Source organism: Chionomys nivalis, chromosome 9, assembly GCF_950005125.1.
Source record: "Chionomys nivalis chromosome 9, mChiNiv1.1, whole genome shotgun sequence".
Classification (NCBI taxonomy): domain Eukaryota; kingdom Metazoa; phylum Chordata; class Mammalia; order Rodentia; family Cricetidae; genus Chionomys; species Chionomys nivalis.
Window position 1 is genome coordinate 11,917,244 of NC_080094.1, and position 13,317 is coordinate 11,930,560.

Genomic DNA, 13,317 nt, shown 5'->3' on the forward strand with positions numbered 1-13,317 from the left:
GGAATCTCCTTAGACAAGCGTGGTGGGATGGGACATGCTCTTAACCCTAGACAGGGAGACCACACGCTTGCCTGGCTCAGTCTCCTTGGGCCCACACTGTAACCAGATGTGACAGGTTGATAGCTGATGGGTCCCCTGGGCTGGGACAAGTCTATTAACTCATTTTCCCAGGGATCTCTATGTGACCATTGCCCAGTTAACCTGGGCCAGCCCTTACATCCTGAGCCGGAAGTCTCTGTGGTAAGCTAGCCTCAGTTTCCCTTAGGTTCTGACTTGGGTCTCTCTCTTCCTCCATGTACTTTCCATCCTTAGCTATCCCTGTAGCTTCCACAGTAGGTCCTCCTCTGCTGTCTGTCCCACCCAAGCTCTGTAGCTGCCGTCACCTCTCCTGGGTACACTCCACCACCTCTCCTGGGTACACTCCACCACCTCTCCTCGGTACACTCCACCACCTCTCCTGGGTACACTCCACCATCTCTCCTGGGTACACTCCACCACCTCTCCTGGGTACACTCCACCACCTCTCCTGGGTACACTCCACCACCTCTCCTGGGTACACTCCACCATCTCTCCTGGGTACACTCCACCACCTCTCCTGGGTACACTCCACCACCTCTCCTCGGTACACTCCACCACATCTCCTCGGTACACTCCACCATCTCTCCTGGGTACACTCCACCACATCTCCTCGGTACACTCCACCATCTCTCCTGGGTACACTCCACCATCTCTCCTGGGTACACTCCACCACATCTCCTCGGTACATTCCACCACCTCTCCTGGGTACACTCCACCATCTCTCCTGGGTACACTCCACCATCTCTCCTGGGTACACTCCACCATCTCTCCTGGGTACACTCCACCATCTCTCCTGGGTACACTCCACCATCTCTCCTGGGTACACTCCACCATCTCTCCTGGGTACACTCCACCATCTCTCCTGGGTACACTCCACCATCTCTCCTGGGTACACTCCACCATCTCTCCTCGGTACACTCCACCATCTCTCCTGGGTACACTCCACCATCTCTCCTCGGTACACTCCACCATCTCTCCTCGGTACACTCTGTTTCCTCCACTCTTACCCTGAACCCATGACATCTACTTCTTCCCAGTGACAGGTCTTACTCCAGAAGCCACATCTGTAACCCCAGCACCGGGGATATGGAGGCAGGAGGATTGAATTTTAGGCCAGCCAAAATATAAAGAAGAATGGGAGGGTACAGGGAAGGAGGAAGGGAAACTGAATTAGGAGACATGTAAAAACTCCTAATTTCAAAAGCCAGGTGGTGGTGGCATATGCCTTTAGTTTCAGCACTCAGGAGAAAGAGGAAGGTGGATCTCTGGGAGTTTGAGGCAGTCTGGTCTATAAGAGCTAGTTCTAGGACAGGCTCCAAAGCTACAGAGAAACCCTGTCTTGAAAAACCAAAACCAAGCTGGGCGATGGTGGCGCAACGCCTTTAATCCCAGCACTTGGGAGGCAGAGGCGGGCGGATCTCTGTGAGTTCGAGACCAGCCTGGTCTACAAGAGCTAGTTCCAGGACAGGCTCCAAAGCCACAGAGAAACCCTGTCTCGAAAAACCAAAACCAATCAACCAAACAAACAAAAAACAGACAAACAACAAAAATTCCTAATTTCGTTTTCTCAAAAAAAGGAGGGGTGTGGGCTAGAGGTGCAGCCCAGTACTAGAATGCCTGTCCAACATGCAGAAGGGGGTGGAGTTTCATCCCAGCCCCCTTCCACCATCATGCCATCCCGTCTGGTGACTCTGGGTAGCCATCTTCTCACCGGCCCCATGTGCAGGGGAAGGGCAGTGGCTCTGTCTTGTGTGAGCACTCAGTCGGTTTAGAGTGTCTCATGTGCTGCTGTTTTAGTGTGGAGAGGAGACAGTGGGAATAGATGTGTGTGCATGTGAGCACATGCTTGTGCGTGTGGCCATCTGGGACACCATGAGTGAGGTTCCCATGGGGACAGTGAGGGCCTCAGTGGGTAGGGCTGGGGTATAAAAGAGATGCGTCCTGTTTTTGACATTTTATTTTATTTTTTGTTTGAGTCATATAAATGTCTTAAAGCATAAAAGGGAAAACACTACAGAAACGGGTCATTGTTGGGTGGTCTGTGAGGTATTTGTGTGAGGATGCGGGTTATGAGTGTGTTTCTTTAGACTGTAGGTTTGGGGGATGGGGGGTGGGGCTCTGTGTTAGCTCCACACAGGTGGAACCTTGCAGATGCTCAGTAAGGTTTTCACTGAGCAGCAGGGGGTGGGGTGGGGCTGCCCAGGAAAGTAGGCTGTCAGCAGTGTGCACCTCTTCTAAGTCCTTACCCGTGTACCTGGACCGTACAACCTCTCAGGTCCTGGTCAGCATCTGAACCCGTGTTCCTCTGGCAGGGGTGTCCAGGATGGGGTGTGGCCACTTATCTCTACTTGCTCTTGTTTTCACAGGCCTTCCTGCAGCGCATCAGGCAGAATGTGGCCGACTCAGTGGAGAAGGGCCTCACAGAGGAGAACGTCAAGGTGAGGGCTCGTGTGTCGCTGCTGCTGCTGCTGCTGCTGGCCCTGCTCCTTCCGGGTGATTCTAAACTCCAGGAGTTCAGAGGCCTTGCTCCTGGGCACTGCCTGCCTCCTACCCCCAGTTTGCTCTCTGTAGCCCTGGAAGGCCTCCCTTGGGAGAGAGACTGCACCCCAGCCCCCATTTTGCCTTCTCACCTCCTCCCGTCCATTGTGGTGCCTCTGAAAAATCTCTCCCCAAGTGTCCTGGGAGCCTGGTGCCTCCTGCTGCCTTCCTATCCCTGCAGTGGGCACAAGCTATCAAGAGAGGCCCATGAGTCATTGGACCGGCTTCATTCTGGCTGTGGCGCTGGGGAGTCTGAGCAGTATCAATGGGCCATCTGTGTGCCTCTGAGGCCTGTGCTGGCCAGCGCTCTGACCTCGATTTCTAGAAACCTTTTATTTTGTGCTCTGAAAGGCCTGGACCAAGAGGAAATAGACATGAGGGGCTATGTGTATCTGGAGTACCCAGGATTCACCATCTCTGTGGTCAGAGATGACCCCTCCTAATGTCCTGACTCTTGTCAATTACATGTATGTTAAGAATTCTAACCTGCTCTTTTACTGGGCTGGAAGGCATTGCCACTGCACAGCTGGTCCCGAAGGATGAGATGGTGGGGATGGTAAAGGGATGCCTGTTCTCTGGGACCTATTGCTTCATCTATCTGTCTGTCCATCCATCTGTCCATCCGTCCATCCATCCATCCATCCGTCCGTCCGTCCATCCATCCACTCAACAGATATTCACTGAGCTTTTACATTTTATTCTACTGATTTATTATGTACTTATGTTATAACTTGAAAGCCGGTACTATCTCTTAAAATTGCACACTCTTAGTTTTTAAGAAATCGCCTTTCTGTCAGGTCTTAGCCGCCGTTCAACAAGGGCTGTAAGTCTTAGGGATTAGCGAGCTGTGTCACACCCGGGTTTGTCCAGTGAAGGCAAGGGGAGTGTCCATGTCCAGCGGGCTCACCGCCCCTCCCAGCCAGCCCTCCCCCAACTGATGAGGCTTCCACTGCCATTGATTATTTTTGTCTTGTCTTTTTTAAAGACAGGGTTTGTCTGTGTAGCCCTGGCTGTCCTGGAACTCGCGCTGTAGTTCAGGCTGGCCACGAACTCAGAGATTCTCCTGCCCCTGCTTCCCGATTTCAGGGATCAGAGGGGTGCGCTGCCATGTGCAGCCCGGTTTTTGCCTGTTCTTAAACTTTATGACAAGAAACCTTTTGTGTCTGGTGCCTTTTGTCACACATCTGTGGAATCGTTTGTGTTGCAGTGTGCGGCCCTGGCCCACGCTTTCCCTTGCTCAGGAACATCCACACTGCTCCCGTTCCACAGTCTAGTCTCCTATGCTGTTTCCCCTAGGGGCTGTTCTGACCATTTCTCAGTATGCCTTTTGAGTGGGCATTTCTCATTTCTTTTGGGTATACAGTCAAGGGACGGACACTTCTGCAGTCCTTTCACAAAGTAAGTCTGACATCAAGGTCTAGAATGTCACCTTCAGCAGAACCAGGTTCAACCACGGGAGCTGAACTAGGCTGAAGGGAAAGTGAACAGTGGCCAGACGATTCCCCTGGCCACCTTTCTGTGATAAACAGTCCCCACCAGGGTGGAGCAGGACGTGGGCTTCTGGCTGCTCTAGGTCTGGCAGTGACTGAGGAGCAGGCTCTGACCCTCTGCCCTGTCCTTTGACCGTGCACTGTTACGGGAGTAGGGCCATGGGAGTGCGCTTGCTGGTGGCTTGATAGGTCTGAAGATTACAGGTGTGGCCTGCAGGGAGTGGTGCTCTGACACCTCCACAGCTGACTGGCTGGGATGTCAGTGCTTGCTCTCCGAGCTTCCAGTTCTCAACGGCAAATTGGGGCCAGGAATGGCTTCTTCCCTGTGGAGATTGGGGTGTTACCAGTGAGTTTGCCAATCCAGACCAGATCTGCCACTTGCCTGTGTGGCTGCTGCCTGGCTCAGGAGAACTTCACCCACTGTTGCTTGTTAATGTACTCTGGGGTGCAGGCTTTTCTGGGAATGGCCCTGCTCTCTCTGAACCCCGATTGACTTTGACCTCTCGGTCCCTCCTAGATCCTTTTCTCCAACATCGAGGACATCTTGGAGGTGCATAAGGACTTTCTGGCCGCCCTGGAGTACTGCTTACAGCCCGAGCCTCAGTCTCAGCACGAACTTGGAAACGTTTTCTTGAAATTTGTGAGTATGGGGGCTGGGGGGAAGGGTCAGTGGGTGGGAACACTTGTGAAAGCTTGTGGACCCGAGTTTGAGCCTTCAGTCAGCATTGGCTCTGTTGTGGTGTTTGTGTGCCTGTCCCTATGGTCTGGGTCTCCCAGTCACCTCCCAAGAGTCTACAGGGCATGGCCTGTGCACAGTCATCAGACCTTGGACTGTTGGGTCTCATGCTAGGCTCTTAGTGAGCTTGTGTGAGCCCCTGGGCCTCAGTAGGCCTTGCTCTTCTGACCTCCCCAGGCCCAGAGCCCTGGGTCAAGAGTTTGGAAACAGGCTCTCCTCTGAGCTGCTCGAGGTCCTCTGGAAACACAAATCTGGTTGCTTCTCCCCTCTTCTAGAACTTTCATTAGCCCCACTTTGTCAGAATAAATTCCCCACATCTCTTCAGGCCTGCCACTTCCTGGAACCTAACCCCTCACCCAGCCATACAGTCTCTTTGTTAGTCTAGAACATTCTAAACTGTCCCCCTGGCAGGTCTCCTTTTAGGTAATACAGGGATAAGAGACCTTGATGGTCTGTTCCTATAAGGCAGGTGAGATGGCTCAGCAGGTAAGAACACTTGCTACCGAAGCTAGTGACCAGCATTTGATCCCCAGGACCAACATGTTGGAAGGAAAGGTCTGCCTCCAGTAAATTGTTTTCTGATCTCTGCATATGTGACATGCCACTCTTGTGCCTCGACAGATAATCTGTTTTATATTATTGTATTTTTTGAGACAGTGTCTCACCATCTAACTCTGGCTGGCTGGAACTTGCTATATAGATAGGGCTGGCTTTGAACTCAGAGATCTGTCCACCTCTGTCTTGAGTGCTGATATTAAAGTTATGGGCCACAACACCCACTAGAAATTAAATTAAAAAAAAAAAAGAGGAGGAAAGAAATAAGAGCCTAGCTCAAGTTCATCTGCCTGCTCCATGGGCCAGCAAACAGAGGAAGGACAAGCCCGAGGTTGTCACCACATGTTTGACAACAGAACTGGATATAGAAATGGTGAACCAGATCTCTGCAGGTTACATATTCACGCTCCGAGGTTGAGGTCCCCGCTGCATCTGCCTGCTGGGATTACTGGGATCAGTTCATTTAAAAACCGTGAATAAACATACTTAGCAGGGGGAGTGGTGTCCCTGCTGGAGGGGACAGTGGATGGCTGCTGCAGCAGACAGAAGGAACTCAGGTGACATTGGCACAGCGGAGAGCATCTGTGCTGCCGCATGCCAAGGCCGCCTGAAGATTCCTGGGCCAGGAATCTGTGGGGTGCAGAGCTGTAATATCAGTGCTTGGGAGGCTGAGGTAGGGGGAGCAGGAGTTCTGGGCCAGCCTGGGCTACTTAGACTGTGTCTCAAAAACTGGGGGAAAAAATAGAGGCAGCTGGATGGAGGAGACCCTGACTTTGCCCGCACACCTGGCTGAACCCCTCCTGCGGCAGGCAGTTCTGCAGCCGAGAAAGCAGCCTCCAGGCTGCTCAGCATGAGTCAGTGTTTTTAATTTCAAATCATGTTTTAATTTAAAATGTAGCACCCTCACTTTCTCTGCCCCCATGCTGGGGGGTGAGTCATGATGGCTTGGGATTTTTCCAGTAGCTGGAGGCAGGTGTGCAGGTGGCTTTCTGGGAGTAGCTGATGAGGTCAACCGAGTGCCACGCTTGTCTAGACCGAAGCTGCGTACCATCTGGGAAGGTGCCAGAGTTGGGGTGACCTTAGGAGCTGTGCACAGTGGCAATGAAGGGGCCCACTTTGGGGCAGGCAGTCATTTTCTTAGCCCCCGGATCCTAGCAGGGATTTAGTGGCCATTGCCAGCAAACAGAACCATGCTGTTACTGGTGTACCCACGGGGCAGCATGGTATCCGCTCTAGCCACAAAGGTCACATTTGGCTTTATTCTTCATTTTTACCTTCCTGGGAACCCCAGGCAGCATCTAGGCTGTGGGAGTAGGAATTGGCCAGGCTACAGACCCTCTGCTACCCACTCAGTCCTTAGAAAGAATCTGCACCCCCAGCTACAACTACTGTGTATTGAGTTTGCATAAACAAGCACCCACTGGCCCTTTCCTCTGTGTAGGGTATCATTCTAAGAGCCCCACGCTTACCAGCTTGCTAAAACTGCACCATTATTGGGGAGGTGGCACACAACTGTATTCCCAGCCTGGGAAAACTGAGGCAGGTGGATTGCCTCAAATGTGTAGCCAGCCTGGACTATGTAGTGTTTAAGGCCAGCCTGGGCTAAAGAGTGGAACTCGGTGTCTCCAAATTTCAATAGCTTTTGAAGATGGTTACTGTCACTACCTATTGTACAGATGGGGAAACTGAGGCCCAGAGAGACTAAATTCTAGTCTGAGTTTGGGTAAGTAGTCAGTGTCAGAACTGGGATTAAACCTGAGACATTCTGATGCTGGAATCTGTCACAGCTGTGACACTGGCTCCTAAAATACATGTAGAAATCTGAGTGCCACTAGGCAAGGCAGACCTGCTCCCTTCTGCTGACATCCTGCTAGATAGGTGACACGAGGAGTAACAGAGATCTCTTTAGATGCCACACAGATGGTGACAGATATGAGGGGCAGGGTCTGTGGTGTGACTAGATGCTTCTGGGGACCACTCAGGGTCAGGGTTACTGGATGCAGCAAACAGGAAAACACAGGATGTTTTTCACGTAAGTGTCCAGGTATATGTTAGTGCCACATGCAATATTAGGGATATGCCCTATACAATGACTTGTTGTGTGTGCCCTTCTCTGGGTCTAGGTCTTCCTATGGTTTGGAGCTGAAAACATCTTCTCCTGGGTATTTTCACAGCTGTGACAACCCACATGGCTCCCCTGGTAGCTGGGTCCTCTTAACCCATGGCTGAATGTCCTTACCCACCACATCTGTGTGTCTAGTCATGTGTCTGTCTTCCTTCTTGGAAGAACACTTAGCTCCTCTGCTCCTAGGAGAGGCAAGCCTTACACACAGGGACTTGATGGTGTCAGAGCAGGGTCTGCATCCACAGACCAAGGCCTGAGCTGTGGCCGGGCAGCTTGCTGTGAGGGCAGTGGGTGGCTGAACTGGATCTGAGGAGGGGAGGGTACGTACTTTTCTTAGTCAGTGTTCCATTGCTCTAAAGAGACACCCTGACCACAGCAGCTCTTATAAAAGAAAGCATTTAATTGGGGCCCACTTACGGTTTCAGAGGTTTAATCCGTCTTCATCATGGCAGGAAGCATGGTGGCACACAGGCAGACCATGGTGCTAGAGAGGTAGCTGACACCTACATCCAGATCTGCAGACACCAGGAAGAGAGTGGCACGGGGCCTGGCTTGGGCTTTTAAAACCCCAGAGCCCATCCCCAGTGACACACTTCCTCCAACAAGGCCACACCTCTTAATTCTTTCAAGTAGTACCACTCCCTGGAGTCTAAGTATTCAAATCTTGTGAGCCTGTGGTGGGCATTCTTATTCAGGCCACCATGGTGCTACTTGCTACTCCTAGCTGCTCCAGGCAGCAAGTCTGGGCCCTGCCCTTCTGGCAAGCTGAAGGAAGGGGTGACCTAAGAGATTGTCCTTTCCCTTACTTCCCTGTCTGCACCCGTAGCAGACATTACCAATCAATCATAGTGTTCTGTCTCTGACCAGAGTGCCAGCATCTCCAGCTTCATTGCCATTGACTGGGGTTGCCGTATAGGAAGAGCCAGACCTTTCCTTGTCTTCTGGCCTGGCTCATGGTGGTGTAGATGGAGGTGGCAGGGAGATGTCATTTCATTATGTTCGAGCCTTGAGCTTTGCATTTTCTTCTTAGAAGATGATTTTGCGCCCAGTCAGCAGCTCACCTGTAGTTCCAGCTTCAGGGGATCTGATGCCCTCTTCTGGTCTCTGTGGGTTTTGTGTTCATGTATGTGAGTCACAAGAGAAACACACACGCACACGCACACGCACGCACACGCACACAAAGACTGGTCAAGAGGCTCTTTACTATCTTTGACAAAAGCAGTAACTTAGGCTTCAGTGAAGAAAGGTCTATTTTTGGTGCATGTCAGCAAAATAAATCTTTTGGGGTGTGACTTGGTTTCAGGCATCACTAGATCCAGGTACCCTATGACATTTTTAGGATCATTTTTCTCTGTCCTTGGTCTGTTTCCCATGTATTGGTTTTATTCTTAGAGGGTAGTGGTGGTATATAGGGGCATCTCTTATGATGGTTGAGGTAGCCCGTATGTCTCTTCCAGAACACCATGCTTCTTTAAGGGCCCCTGTTGATCACCCTTGCCAGGACAGGGAACTCTCTGATTGGCTGCCTATCGGTCACTTTTCACATCACTGAGAGAGTACCAGATGAGAACAATTTAAGGAGAAATTTTGATTTTGTTCACAGTTCAGAGGATGACGTCCACCATTGGTGGGACAAGCATGGTGGATCAGGAAGCTGAGAGCTCTGGCTAAAAGCAGGGTCTGGTTACAGCCCTCAAGGTCCATCCCTTGCCAGCCACTCAGTTCCTCTGGCCAGGCTTCTACAGGTTCTGCAGTCTCTCCAAATACTCTTGTCCGCTGGAGACCAAGAGTTTAAAGATGATCCTGCGGGGGATGTTAAACCTTCCTGACCCTTGCTTTTATCTGTCAGTATCTCTGTCGGCTGCACAGGTTGCAGGTAAAGGTTGGGTCTCCTCAAATCCGTGTGATTCTGTGCTCAGTAGCTGCTGATTCTAGTGTTTTGAGTATGTAGCTTGAGTGTTGTAATGCCCAGATGGTCGGGATTCACCCTGCGGTGTATGTATGTGTGCATGCTGGGTAATGGTGGCGTTTCTTATGTCGGTACTTCCCCAGCAGTTTGTATTTGTTGCTTATGCTTTCTGTAGCTACTTCTTGGAGGGTACCTTGGAGTGTCCTGCAGTGTTTACCACGGGCCAGCCTTTTCCCTCAGCTCACACATATCAGTTAATCCTCCAGCAGCCCAGATGTCAGGAACATGTTATTCATAGAAACCAAGGAGGTTGGGGGGGAGGACGGAGCTCCCTGGGCAGGGTCACTGCTGCTCAGGCAGTGTGGTACTGGGTGTCCCTCCTCACGATGTTACGGGGTCCCTCAGAGCTTAGCCTATGGATTTGTGGCTTAAGGTTTCTATCCTGGGCATTGCCTGTCCCGTGTGTGTGTGTGTGTGTGTGTGTGTGTGTGTGTGTGTGTGTGTGGTTCTGTCCCATCAGGAACTGTGAGATGACGGGAAAGTTTTTTCCTTGCTTTTTCGGGTAGATGGGTCAGTACTAACCTCATGAGGCTGTGGTGAAGAGTGACTGTCCACAGTCATTGAGATTGCAGAGTGGCTTTAACCCAGTGCTTGATCCACACTTGACATGGCTGTTGCCTCTGGCGATAAGGCTGTTTCTCAGGACGGACACTCAGGTCTGTGGAGTGCAGTGCACTTGTGGCAGGCTGAGACTCCTGTTGGTTTGGAAACCCCCGTCCTTCCTTCATTTCCCTCTTCTGTCTCCCTCCCAGGCTTTTGTGGAGGAAATGGTCCCCGTCTTGCTCCTTCTTCTGTCTCCCTCCCCCATCTTCCTCCTTGGGCTTCCTCTTTCCTGTACCCTCTGTAGGAAGCATGGGCTGTCGCGGCGCCTTTAGAAACAGGATGAGCCGCTTGCCCTGCAGACCCACCTCTTCCTTCCTTAGCTTCTCGGGGTCTCTGGTCCATCCTCTACCTCTGATCCAGGCTCTGCAGGCCTTCATCCCCAGGGGCCTCCCCAGGACATCCTTGTTTGGGGCTTTTGGAGTGAGGAATGTGTAGCCAAAAGTTTCCTCCTGAGAAGGTTCTGTTCTGTCCAATTCTGAAACCGTGATTGGTGGATAAGGACCTGGTGACCCTTAGGTGACTTCTGGGCTGGAACAAGACCATCTTTGGGCTCAGGGTTGTCTAGAGGTCAACACAGGTAGCCTCCTGCTGTAACAACTTCCTGACATATATTAACATCACCTTGCAGGTGGGACCTTAGGTTCACAGCTATTGGTGTCCAGGCCCAGATCCCTTTGCTTAGTCCTTGTCCTGGACCCTCATGCTGTACTTATTGCCTCCCATCCCCAGAAGGTCACCCAGGCTGCTAGAGACAAGTGAGGCAACTGGACCCAGCCCTGAAGCTTTATCTGGAGGCCTGAGCCTGTAGCCTGCCTAAGGCCCCAGGGAGTCCCCTCCTCCTGCCTGTGTCCTGCCTCTCACAGCTCTGCCCTTGTCTTACAGAAGGACAAGTTCTGTGTGTACGAGGAGTACTGTAGCAACCACGAGAAGGCCCTGCGGCTGTTGGTGGAGCTTAACAAGGTCCCTGCCGTGCGTGCCTTCCTCCTGGTAAGTGCCCCTGCCCTCGCCCCTCCATCTCTCCACCATCCCCTGCCTGCCTGCTTGAACTGCCCACAGCTCCCATTTGAGAATTCCCTGGGCTGTTTACAAAAACAGGCAGTGGCCAGATTGGAGTCAACTGTCAACTTCTGGTCTAAAGTAATGGTAAGGGATCAAAGTGGGTTCTGGGGATCAAACTCGGGGGCAGGCTTGGGCACCAAGTGCTGTCACCTGTTGATCTGCCTTGCTTGCCCCGCCTCCCACCTTTTGAAGCGGGATCTTACTCTGTAGTTCACACTGTTAGGATTCCTGAGGTAATAAGCATGCACCACAGTGCTTGGTAAAATGTTGGGTTTAATGCTGGTCAGCCCTGTGACCAGCTAAAATTTCTAAGAAGACATTAGGAGAACAGTAGATTGTCTCTGTCAACAGTAGATTTGGGAACTTCATGATGTCAAGTGCCTCTCGGTCTGGGTTTGAAAAGGGCTTCAGGGCCGGGCGATGGTGGTGCACGCCTTTAATCCCAGCACTCGGGAGGCAGAGGCAGGCGGATCTCTGTGAGTTCGAGACCAGCCTGGTCTACAGAGTAGTTCCAGGATGGGCTCCAAAGCCACAGAGAAACCCTGTCTCGAAAAACCAAAAAAAAAAAAAAAAAAAAAAAGAAAAGGGCTTCAGTTCTACTCTGACTTCTGAGTCCCTGTATATTCGGCCAGGGACACCCCACTCCATTCTGCCATTTTATGTGGGAATGTAGAATTTGGCTCATGGCGTGGAATGGTTTGATGATGTAGCTGGGAACTTGAGCTCACAGGGATCCAACCTGCACCACAACACCCCGCCCCCCATCATCTCTGTGCACAGCCTCCGGTCAAGCATTCCCATGTTTGATGCAAACATGGCATGTATTTCCTTCAATGGTGAGTTCCTCTGAGGAGGCAAATTGGCCAACTCTTTTCCATTTTTGTCTTCAGTTCATCAAGCTTTTGTGGTAGTCCTACCCCACCCCAGCCCTCTGCACCTTTGAACTTTGCTCAGGAGGTCACTCTGCCCCCATCTGTGCCTTTCACCACCTCTGTCCTACCTTAGTTCCTGCTGCCTAGACTCCACCCTTGGAGGATGTCCCTGGCCACTTCAGGGGCTCTGGGAGTCAGGAAGAAGGCAGGAAGGTGAGCAGGGCACTATAAAGGAAGAGGCCCCCTCCTCTTCCTTCTCATGCTGCCTTCCTGGTGGGCCAGGCTGCCCCACTCCGGCAGCAGCTGCCCGGGGGCTGTGTAGACAGGGAGGAATGTGGGGTGTTGCCGTGTGCCATCTGTTTCCCTCCTTGCTGGCATCTCACAGCTTCTGGCCACCTGCAAAAGAGCTGTCATGGATGTTATGGGAGGTGACTGTGTTGGGAACAGACAAACTGGTTCTGTTTGAGATGGACTGTGTACTTCCTGAGGAACTTGGGGACTCTGACTTTCTGTGCCTCTGTTTTTGTGCCTGTTAATTGGTTGATTCATGAATTCAGTCTGGTTTTGTGTCGAGAGCTTGTCATCTTGAGGGGCTGGATTGGTGTCTGGCAGTTACCGCAGTGGACAAGGCAGATGCCTCTGCCCTCATGGGGACAGTCCAGTTACAGAGTCCTACATGGTATATTGTGTAGCCTTAAGTTCTCTGAAGGAGATCTGGTGCTGAGGATGGCGGGATGCGTGAGGGAAGGAAGGAGTGGCTGCTGTTTTAGTTTGGGCTTTGGGATAATGGTCTCTAAGGTGACAGTGAAGTAGGACCATGGATATGTTGGGAGAGAAGCAGGGGTCATTACCGGGGAGAGATTTCCAGGTGGGAGAAATGAAGTGCAAAGGCCCTGTGGGAGGTGTGTGGAGGGAAGGCTGGAGGATAGAGGAGTGAGCCTGAGGGGAAAAGGAGGAAGAGAAAAGGCCAGAGGCGAGAAAAGAACAGCAGCACTGGAGGATTTCATCTCCACAAAGAGTCCAAGACCCAGAAAAGCCTCATGGAGTTGGATCATCATCTGTGCACTGAGTGCCCTCCATGTGGGTCTAACCCATGATTAGCGAGCTCATCCCCAGGGAGAGCATGGTGAGACTCCAGAGACTAGCAGTCACTCTGGGTGGGGTGGGAAGCCGTGGAGTTGAGTAGAGGATGGCTCTAATGAATTTGTGTGGGAAAGGTCCCTTGGCTTTGAGAGGTCGGAGCAAGGTTAGACACATCTCTTCAGGCCGCTGAGTGAACATGTACCATATGT

The 13,317-nt window shown here is 51.8% G+C and overlaps 1 protein-coding gene across 1 annotated transcript in view; it reads left to right on the top strand.

The window, feature by feature from the left end:
* Prex1 (phosphatidylinositol-3,4,5-trisphosphate dependent Rac exchange factor 1) overlaps positions 1 to 13,317 on the top strand; it is a 152,494-nt gene that overhangs the window by 65,644 nt on the left and 73,533 nt on the right. Inside the window, exons 2-4 of the mRNA XM_057780640.1 lie at positions 2,445 to 2,516; positions 4,624 to 4,746; positions 10,977 to 11,081. Of these exons, the coding sequence (XP_057636623.1) occupies positions 2,445 to 2,516; positions 4,624 to 4,746; positions 10,977 to 11,081 (300 nt within the window). The remainder of the gene's footprint in view (positions 1 to 2,444; positions 2,517 to 4,623; positions 4,747 to 10,976; positions 11,082 to 13,317) is intronic.